Genomic DNA, 21,205 nt, shown 5'->3' with positions numbered 1-21,205 from the left:
CATATGTTGCATTTAGTTGATGAAAATTTTCACTGGTTTTAGTCACGCAGGCAAGGAGGAAGTGTGAAAGGACGGCACCTTATTTCGAGAATTTTTTCGAAAGAATAATGATCGTACTAGTTGCTTAGTCTCCAAACAAATAGCTCCGATTCGACTGTAATCGTCGTCCCTGCTTTCCCATTTCGTCGTAGAGCGTTTGATACCCCGTTACTAAACTAGTGAAATGAATGAAACGGATTTGTTTTACCCTCATCTAATGCATTCTGAATTACAGATGTGCAATTTCCTCGCGGTCTAGACTCGTGAAGAACTTCAAAACTTCAAAGACTAGACTTGCGAAGAGTTCAAACCTGACGCGGCCAGTTCATGGATGGGAGTTTACGAGCCTTAAATAGAGTTACCAAACAGACCTGGTTTGTCGCTTTGTCGGTCGCAGAATATGATCGGTCCGACAGAACTTTCGGGCAGACGGAAACAAATTTTAAGGCAGAGCAGATGGCTTTCCTAGTTAGCAGTCAAACTGATGACAAAACTAACGGTCAAGAGAAACATGGGTATCAGAAAAGACCACCATCCATGTGAATTTCTGTGTTTGTATTCCAGGTTGTCCACCAGAGACATATATGGCTGGCATTGTGAGAGTGCACAATGCCTGATTGGTACCCCCTCCTGTAAAACTTTCGTTGATATATATTAAGGATCAGGGCTACAACTAACACAGTTCTCTGTAGCAACAATGGCTTTCTATGGAATGCAAGAGAAAAAGCAAGAAATTCTTTTAGACATTGTGAAACAATTAAGCCTAAAACCTAATCACCTTTTGGGCATAAATTTCATAAATCATATGACCTCTCCGCTATCCCCCTCTTTATTCAATTCTGTCAAACCCGCCGCCACCTCCTAAACTGTTTGTACAAATTCCTCCTATCTCGATAACTTAGGCTGTAAGTCCACTACCCGTGTTCATTCATACCAAGAAAGGGAAACTTCACACTATTTCCATGGGGGTGGATTGTGTTTAATACTTGGGTAAAGCTCCCACCCGCTATCTGGTTCTTTGCGTTTCACACCAGCACCCGAACTCGTCGATGCTTGTGAATTAGTAGAATTGAAGGGGTCATCCATCAACCTGGGCTGTCCTGGGTTCAAATATTGTCTTAAGCCTCCAGTGTCTCTGTTTCCTCCCTCAAGTATCAGACCGGAGTTCAGGTCAAAGCTATTCCGAGGAGGCCCAGCTCCATTTAAAGCAGGTGTGCCAGTCATGCCCAGTAAAATTGGCTGGTGGGAAAAGACAGGAGGAAGAGCTGGAGCCGAGCCCATAACTTGAGGGATAGGCGTTCCTCTAGAATCCAACATGTATGGAATGGGGCCACCAGGCCCATACATTGCTGAGGAGAAAGCCACAGTGGGCCCACTGTAACCATATACTGGAGAATGAGTATATGGAACAGTAGGTCCAAGAAGACCCCCTGTTCTTCCCACATTGGCATCAAGTGCAGGCTCTAGACTCCTCCCATTCAGTGAAGGCAGAGATTGAGGATCTTTTCGGTTCACCTCCACCCGCATGCCCATGATGGATATCACAGAGTCATCAGATCTTTTGGCACCAGGTGCGTTAAAACTTTGAGATAACTTGCTTAGAAAGGGATGATCTGAAGAGTCATTCATGGAAGATGGCTGATCGCTCAGATTCAGATCAATATTCCTCAGAGAAGGTTGCCTAGACGATGATGATGATGAAGGAGATCGACTCTGATAGCCATTCCTCTGCTGAAGGACCAGTCCCTCTGTCCGCCAGTCCGATGGAGCAACACCATCATCACTCACACGGTTGAGATCCAATTCAATCCTTTCTAATCGTCTTGGACTTGCTTCAACAGAAGATTCCCCGGAAGGCAACCCAGATGACACTGGAATCTGTTTTTGCAACAAAGGATCTGTAGGTTTTTCATATAAACTTTCATCTGCATTCAGATCAATATCCAAACAGCCATCACGCTGTTTTGAGCTACTGTTGCTTCCTCCAGTTGAATGAGCCTTATCTGCTTCAGGAATTCGGCGAGGTGATGCTGGGCGGAAAGCACTTGTGGCAGCAGATCCTTTCCATCCAAGAGCACCCTCAAACTGCAGTGGTGCAACTGGCATTCCAGGAGCTGCTGCAGCCCTTGAAGCAGAAACAATGGAAATAGGCATAGAGCTTGGATTTTCCGGGCGATCTACATCATCTGAGCAAACTTCCTGATTCAAGTCAAAATTGCAAAGACCTCTTTCAGGATTGGCCGGTAATTCTTGAGCCACATCAGTGACCTGAGAGCATTCCATTTCAGGCCCCCCATTTATTGGTTCAGCATCCAGACTTCCTGCACTAGTTGCTCGCTCTTCTTCCCTAAGTGATGAAGCTTCAGCTGCCAGATCTGGTGCAGTTGGCACCTCCCCAGCTGAGTCTTCCTGGGCATGTTTTTGAGGCCCACATGCAGAGTCTGGGCTGTCTGGCTGCTGAATTTCACCTCCTGGTACTCTATCAGAAGAAGAGCCGCTATTTTCTCTGCAGTCCACTTCTCTCTTCACCTCTATGGCAACTAGTCGAGCAACTTCTATTGCATCGAAATTATCATAATCTAGATCAGTGTCAGATCTATTTGGAACCACATTAGGATCTCTACCAGATTCCGAAAACTCAGCTGGATGATCCTCACTTTCATCACTAATGTGCTCCTCAACTCTGTCAATCTCCCTAACACCTTCTATCCTAGACAAAAATGTTCCACACTCATCAGTTCCACATTTGCCACGAACTACTGTGCTTCTGTGGTCATTTGCAGCCGTACAATCACTAATCCCACTTTTTCCCCCAGACTTAACTGCACTAACATCACCGAGAGAGGAAGTTTTCCTACAAGGGTCTTGGATTTCCGTATCAGTGTTTCCCTGTAATCCCGATTCTGAAGCACCACCCACAGCATTTGCAGCATCTTCTGATACCCCCGAGTCTCTGTCTACCTCCAATTTCTTAGGAGCACTTCCAATTTTCTGATGTTGCTCTGCATCACTAGTGTACTCTAACCTAGACCCACTAATCTGCTCAATGGGAGTATCTTGTTTTACTACTGTGGAACTGCAAATTTGTATTGGGGAGCTACTTTCTGGACAGCATGCATGGGTCTCCATCTTATTACAGATCTGACATGAGAGAACTTCTGGGACTCAAAAACATCCCAGCCATGTCATGATATCCTTGGGTGAAATGACAAACCACGCAACAAAGAAATGCCAAGCAAACCCTTTCGCTGATCCCCTGCAAAACAACATACCATAATTGAGACACAGAAGAGCAACTCTTATTGGCACTCCAAATTCATTCTTCAATATTGAGAAACAGAAAAGTACATCAAATTGCCATTTCCAAGTCAATGGAAAGATATTTGGCAAATAAACACATGCCTAAACTAGGGCTCATTCTTCCAAACTAAAGAGACAAATAAACAGGTTTCTAATTTAGGAATTTTTCAAAAAAAAAAAAATTGTACTGATTCTAGTAAAAGACCATGCCTAAGAGTACATGCCTTCAGTGAAGACCTCATCTGCCAAAAAAGAAAATGAAGGGGTAAAATGGGGGGAAGAAACCCAAATTAAGGTAACCTGATGTAGAAGACCTTAAGTAGTAATACCAAAAACACCAGCCCCTATCAAAGATCAGGAATCAATTGAGATTAATATGGAATAGTAATGCTTCTGAAAAAAAAAAACCATTTCTGATCTTGTCGAAGACCATGCCTAAGACTAAATATCTCATTCAGGACAAAAATACTCCGAGCTTTGGCGTCAAAATTTTTCACAAGTTAAACCAGAAAAAGTATAGGAAAAGATACAGGTCTAAACATTGAAAAAAAATGCAGTCCCCATGCTACACAATCATGACAGCTAACAACATGATATCCACCGGTATCTAGCTAGAAAGTTATACATGGTAGTTACTGGTGAAGCCAAAGAATCACACGGAGCATGGCTTTCAGTTGTTGCTCTTGCAACATTACACACCAACAGAAGCCAAATAAGAGGCCTATTTAACCAAAAAATGAACCTAAGGTTCAAACATAAAAAAAAAATGAAGGCTAAATAAAGTGGCAGCACAAAATATCCCCAAACATCAAGCAATCAGCATCACGTGATTTTCCGGAGGACTTCTAAATTAGGGCTCTCTTGGAAGCAAAAATTTTGGACAAAGAAGAAGAGTCTCTCAGACGTTTAAAAACACTTTTTCCATTTGGTCTTGAGCTTTGGCCACATAACAGGGCCAATAAATCCAGTAATTAAGGAAGTAATTTGAAGGTGCAAACAAGAAACACCAGGAGCATCTTTTTAACTAGCAAATAATTTTCTGAATGAATCTTCAAAGTCTGAGTAATTCCAATATTAAATTGAAGTCAGTATCAATTTTGTTGGATATCTAAACATAGAATATGTCATTAATACTCTCTTAGGAGAAAGATTTAGTATATAGTACACCAAAAATTCAATGTCCTGGAGTTACTGAATGCCTAATTGGATCAACTAATCCCTTTCCAATTCAAAACCCAAAAGCTAACAACAATTGAACATTTCCAGGAAAGGTCCTTGGAGATATCGCAAGATTATAATTTCAGATTGCATAAGAATTGTTATTAACAATCCAGACAAAATTAGCTACAGAAGAGAATCAATTAGCAGCACATATAAAAATATAAATAAGTTAAATTTACATCATTAACGTTCCTTTACAAACTCTCTTAATAAAATATGAACAAAAGAATAACAAAAAGATAGAAATCATTAAAGCAGAAGAAGAAGAAGAAGAAGAAGAGGTAATTGGGAATTGGGAATTGAGTAGAAAGAAATTACCAGTTCCCAAAGGATGGTAGATCAAATAGAGAAAACAATAAATAAAAATAAACTCTTCCCAATCCGAATCACCAAATGCCAGCAATCTGTTCCAGGGAGGAAAAGGTCAAATGGCAGCTATGTCTATACTGGTAGGAAGAATCAGCAAAACAACTGGACAAAATATCCAGAAAAGAAACATTAGAACACAGAAAAACACCCCCACAATCACAAACTTTCTTTGAAAACCACGCAACCACATTTCACCAACTTACAAGGTCTCCCCCCCCCCGGGGGTCTTCTCCTCTTTCTCAGCGAAAAACAATCAGCCAAAGAAAAACTGATCTAGGGTTTTATAAAATCCACGAAGAAAAAGGTGTTGATTTGAATTTCTAGCCGCCATGAAAGTTCAACCTTTTCGATGAACAGAGAAGAAATGAAACCTTGAACTGAAAACTCATACATGAAATTCTCAATTACGTTATCTTTAGGCTATGTATGTAAATAAACATAAACATGAACCAATTGAGACACAAATACGGGAAGAAAATAGATGTACAAGATTTACTGAAACCAAAGGTAATAAATGCAGCAATATATAGAATTAAAAACGCCAAACCCAAACATGGAAACAAATATCTATATATTCCCAAAAAAAAACGAAACAATTACAGTACTTAATGTTAACAAAATTAAATCTTTAACCCTCTTTCAGAAATGGAAAAACCCTAACTTCAAAAACTCTAAGTTCCAAACCTAGCCAAAACACGAAAATTACAAAACAGATTAACGAAAACAATTAACCAATTCTGATAATTGATGCTTAAAGACATTGAAAATCCTTACCTTTGAACAAAATATAGTAAAACCCTAACTCCAAACTCCAGCTTCCAAGTTCAAAGTTGAGTCTTTCAGGCTTTTTTGATGAACCCACTTCCTTTCTTTCCCTCAAAATATTTTTATTCTCCTTTGTTGAGTTTCTGTAAATATATGAGCAAAAATTTGTTCACTTTCCCTTTTCAGACGCGAAATTTTCTCTTTCTATCTATCTCTCTCTCTCTCTCTCTCTCTCTCTCTCTCTCTCTCTCTCTCTCTCTTTTTACTGTAAATTTTTTTTTTTTTTTTTTTGTATTTTTCTGTGCAAAAGACTTTTGGGGAGAGAGGGGAAATGAAACGTTTCTTGTTGAGCAGAGGGATAGAGAGAGAGAGAGAGAGAGAGATTTGTGATTTCCAATTTGGTATTCGGAATTTTCCAATTTTTTTAGTAAATACATTCCTATTCTCATCCTGGTCTGCTGGCTGGTTCACATTTCACAATTGAGGACTGCCACGTGCCGCACGTGCCTTGGAGATAAAGCGGAATTTGCGTAATTGGGATATTCCGGGTCGGGGCTGCTCTTATTGAAGTTAAAAGGTCGTAGAAGATTTTTGTTTGAAAAAATGAACCCTTTTAGATATTGCATTTTCATTCTTGGAGCTAAGAAATCAAAATTTGTGCATGACATTCTGCCCCTTACTCGCTTGGTAAAAGGTCCAAATTCGAATAATGTTTGTCAAGTAGTATAAAAAGATATCACCAAAATGGAAAAAGAGTAATTATTCACAAAGGAAAAGTTTTAAGTCAAAGTTGGAAAGGCTTTGGGCGTTCAAAAAAAAAAAAAAAACACAAAATAAACGAGCATGGTATTTGATGGCTAAATGTAAATGAGAACGCTTTGCACTTTTGTAATTTTCCTTTTCACCTGCAAGATTTATCCTAAAGACATATGCGCGTCATACAATTTTGCCTAGTTCATGCTGCTTAATTTATACATATCAAGGATGGTATATGTAATTTCTAGTATCAACAACTACACCATAATATATTATAGTACATCGATCGACAGAATAGATAATTTTGTGAATATGGACACAAAAGTGTGTTTGTATTGTAAATTATTTGAAATAATTTTATGAAAAATATTACTGTAACTTTTTTTGATATAATATACGTGAAATCAAAAAAATAATTAAAAAATATATTAATGATGTAAGTAAGTCAACACGTGTCAATAATATATAATAATTTACAATCCAAATACACTAATTAAGGTGTGAACAGAACAACAAATTTTATCACATAGACAGTATTAAAAATTCTTTAAGAATCAATAATAGTAATATTATCAAAGCCAAATTCGCGTAAACTCTCTACCCTTAACTAGACCATCATCAATTCCATTGCAAGGTGTAATTAATTGTTAGGGTAGCTGTGTATTCCTAGGCCCCAATGCCGGGGGTGGGGGGACCACAAGTGGCTGAATTGGCAGAGCAATGATCAGTAAGAGCAAAAGAGGAGACAGCTAAGCGAAGGAGTTGAAGGGGTTGAAGTTGAGGCACGGTCCAAAGAAGTGTCAAAATCAAAAGAAGTAAGGGACTGAGGTGTGGGGCTTTTTGCTGAAAGGACCTTCCTCTTCCCCCCAGCCCCCCCCCCAGCCCCCCCACCCCTCTTTTTTTTCCTCCTTTTTCTTTTGATGGTAAACTTAAAAGATGGGAAGAGAAGGTCCATTCCAAGCAGGTGGAGCCTTCTTCCCTGAAAAGGAGAGGAGCTTATCCTCGTCACTGTCTTCAAGTCATTGTCTCCACAACTTTGTCACGTGGCCTAACACGTGTTTATTTCTTCCTTGTAAGCTAAATCGCGAAAAACAACATTAAAAAATTCACACGAAGAGCTCTGTTTTGTTTCTCGTACTGCTGCCACAAGTACTAAGAATTGGAGAGATTCTATTCTATAAATAATAGACTAGTAGTAGTATCAGCTATCCTCCAGGGCTCTCAGGAATTAATAGAAAAGCATTACTATTAAGATTTTCAGTAAATTTATCAGTATCATTTTTAAAAGAATTAGTTTTAAATAATGGATATTAAAAAATTCATCAAAATAAAGCAGACAGTCATTTAAAAATAATTCATAATCATAGATTATATCAGGTAATAGTTGCTAATAATAATTAAAAAAAAAAACATAAAGTGACAACAATTTATTTATTTACACCAAAAACTCTCTCCCCTTTTTATTTTTATTTTTTATATAGTAAGTATTGATATTTTTAGTGCCTGCCGCAAGTGGCAGAGCATCACGTTAGGAGACAATTGAGGTACTTATATAGTAAGTACAGATATTTTGGTGACAGAGCATTAAGTTAGGAGACCATTGAAGTACTTATTATGGAGCTTAATCGGAATAATATCTAAATTAATTGAGTACTTATTATGGAGCTTAATCGGAATAATATCTAAATTAATTGAGTACTTATTATGGAGCTTAATCGGAATAATATCTAAATTAATTGAGTACTTATTATGGAGCTTAATCGGAATAATATCTAAATAAACCGAAATCTCATCTAAATTAAATTAAAAGAACCAAACATCATCGACTAAACCAAATATTATCTGACTAAAATTAAATAAACCAAATCTCACGCACATGCTCGTGTTCTTATTGATTGCTTATTAGTTGTGCTCAGAGAACTTAATTTGGTCATAAATGCTCTGGGAACAAGAAGTTTTGAAAGTTCAAAACTCCTTGATGGGCTTCAATTGGATAAACCAATAGCCTGGCCTGTGTCCTCCTCAATTCTTTTATGGTCCATTATTTTTGTAATTAATTCTCATTGAATACATCTCCTTGCAAACTTTGCCAAGTCCCTCATATTGTAAATTATCATTAAAAAAAAAAAAAGTATAAAATCCAAAGAGCGTGCAATAGTACATCCCTTTGCGTGGAGGTGAGATCCTTTGCCACGCCACTTACCTCATACAAAAACCAAAAAGAACGTAACGCTGCTGTGCACGATTGTGGCCTTGAATCCCTACGGATGAGACTGCCCCTCAATATCGGCCCAATACTCTATACTGATGCCTACGGATGCTACTCGCCCCTAGTATCGGCCCAATACTCCATACTGTCTACGAGCTTTACATCAAGCACCTTGGTCGGGTCCTCGTTTCATCTCGTGAAGCCCGTCTGGTTCTTTGTTTCTTGAAATTTGTCATATTACCAACATTCACTTAATTATTTCTTAGTTGTCACCTGTCTCTCTTTAAAATTCACGTCGTATGACATATGTATATTTTTCAGTAACGTATAACTAATCAGCTACATGCATCATAGGAGAAAACAAAAGAAGTGGTGAACCCCATCAGAGGGGAAAGTAAAAACCACCTTGTAATTTCATTTCCCAAAAAGCAGTTCAGAGGCCTAGACTTTTTTTTTTAGCAGCAGCTTAGAAATTGAGTAGTAGTGGGTAGAAAAATGAAAAACAATCTTAAAGCTGCTAGATGATGACTTGATTTCTGAAACTATAGTGATATATTAAGTGGAAAACGGAATCTCTTGAGCTTGTAAGTCCGTTGAAGCGACATACTTATCCCGCTGCACAGCAAAAAGAATTCACAAAAGCCATGTGCAGTTAGAGACGCAGATCGTTCCTGAGCAAACGAAGAAGAGATGTGCTGCCCTTTGATTTATTCCTCGTGTCCAGAGGCACTTTTTTCTCTCCCCTAGCTCCCTGCACAATAATAGTCATTTGAACCTGGTAAAGTTCTCTCTCTCTCGGATTATCGCATAAAGCTTCTATACTTCACTTGTATCCTGCCTTCAAGGAGAAAGATTACATCCTACTCCCATAAACATAGCTTAGACACCATTCTCATCAAGGTTATTCCCTTCCCAGTTTCTGAAAAAATAAAGGGTTAATCACAATTAATCTCCTTAAGATATACCCCATTTCTCACTTTATCCCCTAACATTTAATTTTGCTCACTTAACTCCCTATAGGACAAAACTATCCTTTTATTATTTTGACTTTTCATTTATCTTTTTTCCTCTCTTTTATTTCTTTTTCTCTTTCTTCTTTCTTCTCTCTTTCATCCTTCTCAATAGAAAACTCCATCTCAACAAAAATTTTTATCTTGAATTTGTAATTATATTTTTGGGTGAAAATTTAAAAGGCATCAAAAATTAATTTTAATTTTTGTATAATGTCACGTGTCACAATTTTCAATTGATGATTATTAATCAGGTCACAATATCATTTTATAATATTTTCTTGAGAATAAAATGAGAAATTAGAAAGAAAAGAGAAAAAACCAAAATTAAAAGAATTGAAAGGCCAAAAAAATTGTATTTTAAGAAAGTGATTTGAATATTTTGTAATCATTTAAGAAGAACATAGGTCCCTGTAATTCCTCTTTTTAAATTTCAATCATTAAGATGAAAATTTTTTGTAGAAAAGAGAAAGATTTAAAGAAAGAAGAAAGAGGCAAACAAAATAAAGAAGCACAAAAGGGGAAAGGAAAAAAAATAAAAAAGAAAAATAAGAGTTTAGAATAATAAAGGGATAATTTTATCCAATAGGGGATAAAGTGAGACAAAAAAAGATTAATGGGTAAAGTGAAAAATGAGGTATACTTTAACGGAATTAATTGTGATTAACCCAAAAATAAAACCAGACTTTTTTCCAATAGAGGCTGAGTGTGGAAAAACAAATATTTCTATATGTTCATATGCAGAATCATAAATCAAGGAACTCTCTTTAATATGGGGGACAGCGCTTATGTTGTACGTTTTCTCAGTAACTTGGCATTTTAACTTGTTATCCTGTATATTTTCTCCCGAGTGCTGTCGTATCAGAATCAGGTTATAGCAACAAACATCGTCAGCTTGTATCAAGTAAAATCTGGCATTACCTTTGGCTTGTCAATGTCGTCCTCTACTGCAACACTACCAATATCCTTCAATAAAGTGGACGAGGCTGGTAGAAGTCTCCTGAAAGTACACAATGCAAGAGAAAGGAAGCAAATGAATCATTTAAACTAAAGCTACTAATGCAAAAAAAAAAAACAATTCAACAAGTGATAGCAAATAAAACATTGTTACAAGGATCTACACCAATAGACCTTTTCGGCTTCTCTGTTTTTCTGGAACTGGAAATATCAAGTGAACAAGTGTCCAGAGCAGTGCAGTCCCGAGTGTCTTCCACCAAAGATGCATTTTCCCTAGGCATTACAGTTGCTGATGGATGCAGCTCTTTCTACAGCAGACATGAAAATTATTTACCTTTAGTTGCTGATTTGCACATTTCCTGTAAGTAACTCTTAAAGAGTTCAAAACACAAGCTTAATCTAAAAGGCAAAGATGCAAATGTTTCTTTCACCAAATTATACTGATCTTCATTATTGTTTTTTTTTGAAATCTACAACAGTACTTTTATATAGAATTTATATGTATCTATCAGCAGTATTGATTATTGCCAGTAAAACAATTTCTTCCAATGCACAAATGTAATTCAGAGATCTTAACCCACATGAACAGTAACAAAATATCGCATCTGTTTTAAGAATGTACAAGAAGTTTATATAGAGTTACAAAATGTTTAAAAAATGTTACACTGTTCAGGGACGGTTGATACCCTGCCCCGCTCCTGATCCATTCACATATTGGCAAGCAGAGGGAAAGAAATGTCTGCTACAGGTCAGAGGTCCAAGAGTAATAATATCTAAACTGTAGTTCACTCATAATTTTCTAAATAATATTTAGAGTGATTCAGCATCCAACTGCAGCAAAGGGCCAGTTGAGCAGATACATAGATGCACAATTTTAATTTAGTGATATCACTGAATACTAAAAAGAAAAAGAACCCAAAAACAAAGAAAAAGTCACCTCCTCGTGTGGCAATGGGTCCATCTCAACTGCAGAAGAGTTGTCACAACTTGTTATTACAGGTGAAGCAGAAATTGCAGGTTCCTCCACTGAGCAAACACAAGTTTCTTTGTTTTTCACACACAACTGCAAACAGCTACTACCATATTCTGAATCATCTGCAAGAGAATCTCCCAATTAATAACTGGAGCTACTAAACAATGACTATCAGTGCCAGGTGATAATCTTGAACTTAAAATGCCAAGGAAGCACCAAAAGGAGCCCTACCAAAAGGCAAAAGGCTAATATCAGAAAATTTCAACGTAGGTAAGTAATTTCATATGTTTAACGATGTGAAAGTTTTACATGTTGAGTGATTACAGCATAACATGAATGTGACACTGTCAACAGTTAACTAAATTTCTAGGAGACTATTCTGCGTATGGACTTTGTTATGAAGTTAATTTCATTCACTGTCACAGTGATAATGCTTAAGCAGAAAAAAATAAATAAATTTGAAAAATGGCAGTAGTATTTTTGTTCCATAATTAAATGTAGAAGCATAAGGATGCCAGGGAAGCACAGATGATAGTGCTATATGTTGTTCATCAAACCTGTTCCTTCAGTCTCTGTCGTTTTATCATCTCTCTGGACATTATTCACATCCATAAGAGTCCTAATATTGTTGACACTAGAATGATCTTCCTCATCATACTTCAAATGTTGAAAATGTTGACCCAGACCAGCAGTTTCAGCAGCTTCTTCACATCTCTCTTTAACACAATCCTGCGAAGCAATGCAAACAGAAGTTGCTTCATCCTCCGAATGCATATCTACTGCTTCCAGATCTTTTAAATCCTGTGAACTTTCAGCAATACTAATATGTGTGCGTGACTTCTCATCTTTCTGATCATTGTGCTACAAGATGGTTCAAAGGTCAAGTTATAGGGGAAAGGAAAACAGGAAAACAAAACAGATGAAAAAGAAAATCCTGATCTGCCAGTTTTAATTGACGTAGTACCTGATAATTCTGTTCTTGAGAAGAATCAATTCCAGTACATAAACCAACCAAACAGGAGCTACTGACCTGGTTATTAAACCACATTATATTAGGAGATTGAGCATTAAAAAATCAGGGCAAAAGAAAGAAGTTTTCTTATCTTCAGTACCCCAGCTGAAGGTACTTCAGGAAAAGAAGATATCAGTCTCAAATGTCTAACTTCTTTTTCTAGATCAGAAGATCTTCGTTTTTCACAAGTTAAGTTGTCTCTTAGACAGCAGATTTCGTTTTCAGCCATCTGCATGTATACAAGCTTTGGTTTAGAAATATGGAATATGTAAAGCAATACATCGCACACTATTCCTGAACTGATGGACTATATCTGATAAAGTACATAAACGAGCATAAAAAAACCCCTAATACCTCAAGGTTTTGCTTATATTGTTTCAGGACATCCCATAAAGCTTTAGCAAAATTCACCATAATCTGATATTCTCTTTCCCTTTTTGTCAATTCAATACGGTCCTGTTTGATGTATATTCCTTCAGTCACTTTGCAACTAACAGGTTCTTCACTCTCAACTAAAACCTCTGTTAAGCTTCCATTCTCATCCTTTGTTTCTAAACATATTTCACAAGACAAGCACTCCTTAGTGAGGGGAATGTTAAAAAAGAAAATTAAATAAGCTTAGGAGAAAATAATGAACCTTCTATCCGTGGTTGATCTCCAAAGACTGCTGTTTTACTGATCTGGAAACAGAAAAATTCTAGAGTAGTAAACATATGCATGTAAACACATACTTTGCCGAAAAAGTTTATGATGTCATGTGTAGAACTATAAACTAGTGACCAATTGCATCCGATTATGAAAGAGGTAGACTAGAGATTACAGACAACGGCAAAGGGATAAACACAATTGCTCGCGTAGACACAAGCATGTTAATCAATCAGCACAAATTAGGATATCTGAAGGCATCATATAATACTACCATGTCCAATACAAGCAAAATAAGAAAAGATCACAAAGAAAGCAGGCCACTGAACACTCTTTCCATTCAGAAAAGTGTATGGATAAGAATATGTACCGAAGAAGCTTCCACAGAACTAAACTTCATTCTCTTGCTATGTTCTGCCCCATGCAAAACTTGAGTGGGTCTCTTAGTAGATTTGTTTTTTGCAGGTTCTTCAATGCCTATAAACCTGCAAGGTAAAAAATTATGTTCAGAAGCTAAAAACCAATTAGAAGCAGAAGCCCACCTCGGTAGAAGAAAACTCCTTACTTAATTTGTGCATATGGTGATGCCTGCTTTAAAAGATTTGAAGTTTCAAGATAATCTTCTGCTCCAGGTTTCAAGGTTAGGACCTAAAAATTGTCACTCGAGAAATACAAATGAGTGGAATTTTTTAACTTTATAATATGCAAGACCCAGATATTCAACATTTAGCATGAGACCCATGATGTTGGAAATAAAAGAATTGCATACCAATGCCATCCGTTTCTTGCCTTCTAAATATTCTCTCAAGTATCTGGTTAACTGTGGCAAGAAAAATAGCCAGAGTAAAGATATGATTTAATCAGTAGAGGTAACTTCAAGACTCGGGAATGTTTCTGAAGAACAGAGCACTTACAAAAACAAGTAAGCAGGGAAAAAGAAGGCATTACCAAGGAGTTCTGGAAGTGTTTTTGCAATGGCTTTTTGGGATTCTTCTGATGCTCCAATAATGACTGAAAATTGAGGATTAAATTTAAATCATTGCACATGGATACAGACAAAATAAAGCAACATCATGGAACTAGCAACAAATAATTCTTCAATCTCCAGTGAGAGAAACTTTTAAGAATGTGAGACTTTTCTTTCTTTTCTTTCAAAATTATATGATATCTGCTTACATACCCTTAAGCAAAGCCCAAAAACCATGGATGTGTTATTGATAAAATTACTCTCGAGCATTCTAAGCCCCTGTCATCAATACAACCATGCACAAAGTCAGTAGTATGAAAACAATGTTCACCAAAGATCATTAAAGTTCAACCTATGTTACACAGGTGACAACTCAACACAAATTCATTCAAGTTGAAGGATCTCATCAGGCTGTAATAGGGCCACATTCAAAGCTTGAGTGTCAGATTTCTTTATCCACCGATAAGCAATGATGTTGAAAATGTAAGTCCATGCCTCTATAACCAAGATACGATGATAGGTTAATGTTTCCTTCTGAAACTGTAAACTGAATATTTACAAACTATTTAAGATGAATCTTGCAAGTCAATCTGTAATATTCATGATAGCAAAGCTTTGAAGCCCTCTTGCTATATTAAAGCTTCAACAATCTCAAGGGAAGCTGATTACAATTAAAAATTTAGTTGGCAGATACATACAAAATAAATTTGTAATAAGAATTCGAGACCCAAATTCCAGACAAATAAAATGTTTTACAGTCTCCAGGGAAGCAGATTACAGTTAAAAGTTTAGTTGACAGACGCATACACAACGAATTTGTAATAAGCTTTTGAGAACCAAATTCCAGACAAGTAAAACATTTTTATAACTTTTTGAAATATTTTTTATAATGAATTAATTAGTCTCCTTGTACTGATGCCCACTGAAATAAGAAGTCCTGTCATCCAATGCAATTGACTGATCTGCAAATTATGTAATGGTTTTGACTACCTGGTTTCCTGTCTTCTTTTCTCTTTCAGCTCCAGCAAGGTCAACAATTGTCAAGGAAGTGCTTTTTGGTTCATCATCAAACTCCCCATCATTACTATTAGGGGTGCAGCAAATGTTGATAATGCATTGTGAACGACTGGACAAATGTACTGTTTTAGTTTAAGATGAGGTTCAAACTAAACAAAGTAACCAATACTACAATGCCATAAGAGCAACAGTGAACATGGGTAGGAAAAAACAAAAGACAAGCATACAGGTAACCTGAAAATGCCTTTAAACAAATGAAAAAACAAAAGACAAGCATACACGTAACCTGAAAATGCCTTTAGTTGACAGACAACACAAAATTCTACTTTTATCAGCTATAAAAACATTACAGTAGATCAAATACAAACCTTGATTGACTATTTGAATTAGTTGCTGCCGTAGCACGTCTTAGCAATCCATGTGCAATTAAAGATTCAGCTTGTTCAGCATGTCTGATAGTGACCTGTTCCAAAAACAGGATAATAACCAAATCACTATGTCTGAAATGTTGGTAACATTCTGACAGGCTAATCTAAAAACCAGTGACTGCAGCAGCACAGATGAAAAGGGAGATCAGAAAGCATACCTCGTTGAGGCCCTTGATTGCTGATTGTTGTATGGAAATCTCACCCTCTTCTTGCAGTAAATCAAATATCCGTTCTGATTTTCCTTTCTCGGAACAGATTTCAAACATCGACAAATAGAAGGTCCTGCATAATTTGATAGTGAATAAAGGAGACAAAAATCTTTCATATTTCTTGCACACTAATATTCATTATCATTCATGTTGCAAGAACATGCACAACAATCCATCTACTCCAACTAAAACATTATTGAAATTTTAATAAAGGGTACGCTGATTTGGATAAAGAAATGTGTAAAAGTACCGGCACCGCGAAACCTGATTCCCATTGCTTTTGTCCTCTGAGAATATGCGACGCAGGGCTAGAGGTACCATACCAGGCTCTCTAATACACCCAAAAACTGTATGCGTCTTTCCCGAGCCAGTTGGACCTAATGCGGCCAACATTCCACTCTTTCCCCTCAAAAAATCCTCAACCAATGGATGCACTAACTTCTGATACACTTCAGCCTGCAAAACCGAAGAAAACCCGTCCAAATAGTCAACAGTTTTCTCAAGCATTACAACCACTCGATCAGAACGAACCTTATAGCTGATAAAGAAAGATAGAAGTAACCTGAGATGATTCATTAGAGAAAACGTGAGAGAATCCTTCATAGACCACAGACTTGATGCGCTTACTTTCCTGCAAACTACTAGGAGGTGAAATTGTAACAGAGTGCGGATCATTGACCGTCACGCAAATCTCATTGCTGTTTTTCACTTTATTTTTTGGCAAGTGTTTGGCTTTAGGATTTTTTGGCCAAGCATTTTTTACAACCTCGCCTCCCCTTTTGTTCTGTTTTTGGGCATTTTGGGAAACAGTAAGGGGACGAATTCTTAGAAATACTTTCAAATTCTCCGACTCAGGCTTTCTCTTAGGGTTTTGAGATGAAGAAAACGAGTCGATTTCACGAGGTCTTTGAGTTTCAGACAGCTCAACAGAAAGAATGTCTTGAGTGGGAAATGAAGGGATGTCGGGGGGAATTGGTGGCGAGGATAGAGGTAATGGAAGGGGAACTGTGGAAGACGGCGTCGGCCTGGCCTTCCGGTGAGGATTCCGGCGGACCGTAACGGTCTTCGGACACGGAAAAGGACTCTCCATCTCCGCCAAATGTTTGATTTGAAAAAAGTGAAAATTAGCGGCAAGAAATCGGGGGTGGGAAACCAGGACGGCAATTTGAACGACAGAACCGGGTGGGAGATGGGGCAGGTTTCGGTTCTACCCGGTGATATTTTGTGGAAGCCCAGGGCTTTTGAACTGACCCAAAATTAGATGTTCCGCCGACGAAAATGGGCTATAGAAGTTGCTACAGCACTTCCTTTTCATTTTTTTCTTTTTTTTTCCCTTTTGTGCTTTTGAGGAAATACTCACAAAAGTGCGTTTTGTTTTAAAGAAGTGAAAAAAAATAAGGAAATTCCATGAACAACGAATTTATTCACATTATTGCTTAAAATTCAATAACTATTAATTCAATAATACATAAAATTTATGAAAAATGAACTAAAATGATAAGGAAACAAAAATGAACTAAAAAATGATATTTATGAAGGAAAAATAATAATATAATAAAAAATGAGACAGAGAATGGCACGGACAAAAAATCCGTTGCACTTTTTTCCCCCTCAACTGAAAAAAGAAAACATGCGAGGAAGAGTTCCTTGGATTGTCATCCTTTTTTTTCTCAATTCAAGAAATGAAAACCTAAAAAGTTCCAAAGAAAATAATGAGAAAAAGAGAGTAACACGCTTCACACAAGTACACGATTGAGCTAGTTGGAGCATCGACAATTTAACACTACGAATAGGCAACGGCCAATCCCATGTACAATCAGAAGAAGACCTAAAATTGGAGAGCAAGCAACGGAGGAACTGAACTCCTCAAATGTTTGACAGCCACCCAGAAAACCAGAAGGTAACAAATTATTTAACATTTGATAGTACAACATTTGAATTCCTTCAAGTCAAGTTTTTATTTCCGAAGAACAGTAATAAATCCAGAAGCCCTGCTGCGTGCAGCTGCATTTTAAGACCAACTAAGTACACGATGCAAACATATGAAGAAGTCGTCGTCGTCGCCGTCGTCGTCAAAGCAAGGTAGGAGGAGGGGCAGCAGACTGAGGAGGTCTGTTGGCAAGCATGTGAACAATTTCCCTCATAGTTGGCCTGGCACAGCTCTCATCCTCAACACACATCATTGCAATCTTGAACAAGTTCATCACGCTCGTTAATGGATACCCTGTAAGCCTGAAGTCCACAATAGCAAGCACTGCAGCAGCATCAGACGGCTGGGATAGTTCTGACATCGTCTTCCGCACCCACCTAACAATGTCCACTCCCTCCCCGAACTCCCCTACAGGTCTTCGACCCGTGATCAGCTCCAGCAGCACCACACCAAAGCTATACACATCGCTTTTCTGGTCGATTTTCAGTGTATATGCATACTCTGTTGTTTTTAAAATTTTAAAAAAAAAAAAAAATTTTGACCATCAAACAACAAAAGAAAATACCGAAACTTCGATTAAAATTTACAGATAAGGTAGAAAACTACTAACTGCAAATACAGTACTGTAACTCCTGTTTTAGGAAATGTTTACTTGCCTGGAGCAATATAGCCGTAGGAACCAGCAATTGAGGACATGCATTCAGAGGCACCGCTGTTGTGGAAGAATTTGGCAAGCCCAAAATCAGCCACATGAGCCTCGTAATCAGAATCCAGCAGAATATTATTGGACTTGACATCTCTGTGAATTATGGAAGGCGAACAATCATGATGCAAGTAACACAATCCTTTAGCAGCCTCAACCGCAATCCTGTACCTTGATTCCCATTGCAGATGAGCCCCCTTTGTCCCATGCAACACTTCTCCAAGACTCCCATTAGACATGTACTCGTACAGCAGCAAGTTAACGTCCTTGTTGCGCACATATCCTAATAGCCTCACAATGTGCCTGTGCCTGATTTTGCCCAAAGTCTGAATTTCAGCTGTGAAGCCATGGTCACTGCGACTGGTACCGTGCTCGACTAGCCGTTTAATCGCCACATCCACGCCGTTAGGCATGGAGCCTCTGTATACGATCCCTGCACCGCCTTTGCCGATGATGTTCTCTTCTTTTAGGCATTCCAAAACGTCATCTGCTTTGAAGTCCAGCCTCTGGAATGCAGTCACCTTCCAAGCCATTGATTTCTCGTACTTTCTCCTCCTAATCATCATCCAAGTCACGGCAAACAACAGCCCCAAGGTCACAGCAACAATGGCTGCTATTACACGCGTCGACGTACGAGTACGGTTGGAGCCGTGTGCAGAGCTTGAAGCGGAAGGACAGAATTTAACAAGGGGAGGGCAGAGATTAGGATTTCCTTCGAACGGGCGGTCGCCCATGAACTTCAGCAGCCCGTCCATAGGTCTTGTGCCGGTGAAATTGTTAAAGGAAAGGTCTAGCAACGTCAGGCTTTTCATTAACCCAAGTTCGCCAGGGATTTCACCAGTTAACTGATTTCTCGACAAATTGAGCGCATTTAAGTCCTTCAGCATGGAAACATCTCTCGGAATTCCGCCATGCAATTGGTTTTGGCTCAAATCAAGGCAAGTTAATTTGGGGTAGTCAGCTAGGGAAGCCGGGAGCTCACCTGATAGTCCGTTTCCACGCAAATTCAAAAGAGAGAGTTTCTTGAGTTTAGAAATTTCCTCCGGAATTTCACCTGATAAGTCGTTCATATCAAGGCTCAACGTCTGCAGCTCCGCCAAATTCCCCAGAGCGGGAGGGATTTTTCCAGTGATCAAATTATTAGAAAGCGTAAGACTTGCCAGTGCAGCGCCCGAAATTTGCATGGGAAGTTCTCCCGTGAGGTGGTTGTCGCTGAGCTCAATCATGTCCAACAAAGGCAAGTTGAAAATCCCCGCGGGAATCGTTCCGTTGAGATAATTCTTCTTTGCTCGGAACGTGATCAAGGACTTGCACTCCCCAAGTTCTTCAGGAATCGGCCCCAAAAAGAAGTTCTCCATTAAAACCAACCTCCACAGCTTGCCTCCCTTGCACAGGTCCCTGGGGATTGTCCCAGTGAGATGATTCGACGTGACATCCAGAATCAACAGCCTCCCGTTGCTCCCGAGATTTTTGGGCAATTCCAGGGTGAAATTATTCTGCCAAAGTTGTAACACTTCGAGATTAGGCAGGTCGCCAATGAACGAAGGAATTGGGCCGTGAAATTGGTTATGAAATACATCCAACAAAGTCAAATTCTTTAGCAAAGAGAATTCCGTGGGTATCTCTCCCGTGAGGTTGTTAAATGACAAGTCCAACGACATCAGGCTGGTGCAACCGGAAAGCTCTGGCGGCAAGTGCCCGGTGAGTTTATTCTGTTGCAAAAACAAAGTGTGCAACAGCTTTAACTTCCCCAGGGAAGGCGGGATTTCGCCGGTTAAATTACAGTCGGCAAGGTCGAGAAGGCGGAGGGAGCTCAATGAGCCAAACTCTGGAGGAATGCCACCTTCGTAGCTGTTGAAATAGCCGAGGAGGAGGTTTTGGAGCTTGGGAAGGCGAGCCAAGCTGGAGGGTATTCTGCCGCTGAGTCCATTGCCCTGTAATGCTAAAATCTCTAAATTCTGAAATTGGGAGTAAGCTTCTGGGATTTCCCCGTAGAAGTAGTTCCCTCCGAGTTTCAGCGTCCTGAGTTTCGGCAGGTTCACGAACGCAGTGGGCAGAAAGCCGGTGAAGTCGTTGTTATAGCAATCGAAAGCTTCCAGCTGAGTCATTTTCATGACCAGTTGTCCGGGTAATTCCCCATTGAAGTTGTTGGCAGAGATGTTAACAAACCTCAAGGAGGTTAATTTAGAGAGTTCAGGGGGGAGGGGACCGGTGAGCTTAGTGGAGACGAGAGTGAGGTTGACGAGCTTATCCAACAGCCCTATCTCCGGCGGAAGGCTGCCCAAGAGAGGAAGGTTGGTGATGTTAAGGGAGGTCACCCGTGAAGTACTTTGATCGCACGTGACTCCAGAGAATAAGCAATGGTTGGCGGACGAAGACGAAGACGATGACCAGTCATCAAGTCCGGAGCCGCCGGGTCCAAGCATGGAGGCTCTGAGATCCATCAGTGCTTCATGGTCAGAAAATGCTTCGACATGAACTGTCGAAAGTAGAAGGAAAAGGTGAGGAAGAAGATAGGAGTATTTGACAGTAGTGAATTTTGGCATGTTTCTGTAGATATTGCTCCACTAGAAAGAAAGAAGGTTGTACGAATGGGGATGCGAAATTAGCTATTTTTGATTCAAATAAGTAGAAGCAGTAGCAGGGAATAATAGACGGTAGTGACTAGAAGCGCTACTGCTGCTGCTTTGCTTGT

The 21,205-nt window shown here is 38.8% G+C and overlaps 3 protein-coding genes across 6 annotated transcripts; all 3 read right to left on the bottom strand.

The window, feature by feature from the left end:
* Positions 1–670: 670 nt before the first annotated feature.
* LOC113714811 (uncharacterized) lies at positions 671–6,121 on the bottom strand. 3 transcript variants are annotated; one of them, XM_072069172.1, is made up of 3 exons: positions 5,704–6,121; positions 4,879–5,031; positions 671–3,295 (listed from the first exon to the last, which is right to left on the bottom strand). In XM_072069172.1, the coding sequence occupies exon 3, from the start codon at positions 3,166–3,168 to the stop codon at positions 994–996; it is 2,175 nt and encodes a 724-aa protein (XP_071925273.1). In that variant the 5' UTR covers positions 3,169–3,295; positions 4,879–5,031; positions 5,704–6,121; the 3' UTR covers positions 671–993. The 3 variants fall into 3 exon arrangements, with proteins under 3 accessions (XP_071925273.1, XP_027094692.1, XP_027094694.1); XM_027238891.2 differs by having other exon boundaries at positions 4,879–4,964; XM_027238893.2 differs by lacking the exon at positions 4,879–5,031.
* A 2,908-nt stretch (positions 6,122–9,029) lies between these two features.
* Positions 9,030–17,174, bottom strand: LOC113713516 (kinesin-like protein KIN-6). 2 transcript variants are annotated; one of them, XM_027237251.2, is made up of 19 exons: positions 16,440–17,174; positions 16,128–16,333; positions 15,827–15,950; positions 15,609–15,703; positions 15,214–15,349; positions 14,437–14,502; positions 14,205–14,267; positions 14,026–14,076; positions 13,822–13,904; positions 13,627–13,741; positions 13,249–13,291; positions 12,966–13,162; positions 12,712–12,840; positions 12,564–12,629; positions 12,157–12,460; positions 11,564–11,721; positions 10,801–10,934; positions 10,591–10,669; positions 9,030–9,410 (listed from the first exon to the last, which is right to left on the bottom strand). In XM_027237251.2, the coding sequence occupies exons 1-19, from the start codon at positions 16,965–16,967 to the stop codon at positions 9,312–9,314; spliced, it is 2,676 nt and encodes an 891-aa protein (XP_027093052.1). In that variant the 5' UTR covers positions 16,968–17,174; the 3' UTR covers positions 9,030–9,311. The 2 variants fall into 2 exon arrangements, with proteins under 2 accessions (XP_027093052.1, XP_027093053.1); XM_027237252.2 differs by lacking the exon at positions 9,030–9,410 and adding an exon at positions 9,422–9,578.
* Positions 17,175–17,629: 455 nt separating this feature from the next.
* On the bottom strand, positions 17,630–21,205 carry LOC113713274 (leucine-rich repeat receptor-like kinase protein HAR1). Its single transcript, XM_027236954.2, has 2 exons — positions 18,464–21,205; positions 17,630–18,308 (listed from the first exon to the last, which is right to left on the bottom strand). The coding sequence occupies exons 1-2, from the start codon at positions 21,054–21,056 to the stop codon at positions 17,950–17,952; spliced, it is 2,952 nt and encodes a 983-aa protein (XP_027092755.1). The 5' UTR covers positions 21,057–21,205; the 3' UTR covers positions 17,630–17,949.

This window comes from Coffea arabica, chromosome 10c, assembly GCF_036785885.1.
Source record: "Coffea arabica cultivar ET-39 chromosome 10c, Coffea Arabica ET-39 HiFi, whole genome shotgun sequence".
In the NCBI taxonomy this organism is placed as follows: domain Eukaryota; kingdom Viridiplantae; phylum Streptophyta; class Magnoliopsida; order Gentianales; family Rubiaceae; genus Coffea; species Coffea arabica.
The sequence above is the reverse complement of the archived record's forward strand: the minus strand, read 5'-3'. Positions and strand labels throughout refer to the sequence as shown.

What these genes read in the sequence shown, in the direction of transcription:
- LOC113714811 (XM_072069172.1), bottom strand. Translation starts at nt 3,168, where the DNA reads ATGGAGACCCATGCATGCTGTCCAGAAAGTAGCTCCCCAATACAAATT.
- LOC113713516 (XM_027237251.2), bottom strand. Translation starts at nt 16,967, where the DNA reads ATGGAGAGTCCTTTTCCGTGTCCGAAGACCGTTACGGTCCGCCGGAAT. An exon ending in GCAAGAAACGGATGGCATTG is followed by an intron (nt 13,905 to 14,025) that starts GTATGCAATTCT and finishes GACAATTTTTAG; the next exon opens with GTCCTAACCTTGAAACCTGG. An exon ending in TCACCATATGCACAAATTAA is followed by an intron (nt 13,742 to 13,821) that starts GTAAGGAGTTTT and finishes TTTACCTTGCAG; the next exon opens with GTTTATAGGCATTGAAGAAC.
- LOC113713274 (XM_027236954.2), bottom strand. Translation starts at nt 21,056, where the DNA reads ATGCCAAAATTCACTACTGTCAAATACTCCTATCTTCTTCCTCACCTT. An exon ending in CTACGGCTATATTGCTCCAG is followed by an intron (nt 18,309 to 18,463) that starts GCAAGTAAACAT and finishes TAAAAACAACAG; the next exon opens with AGTATGCATATACACTGAAA.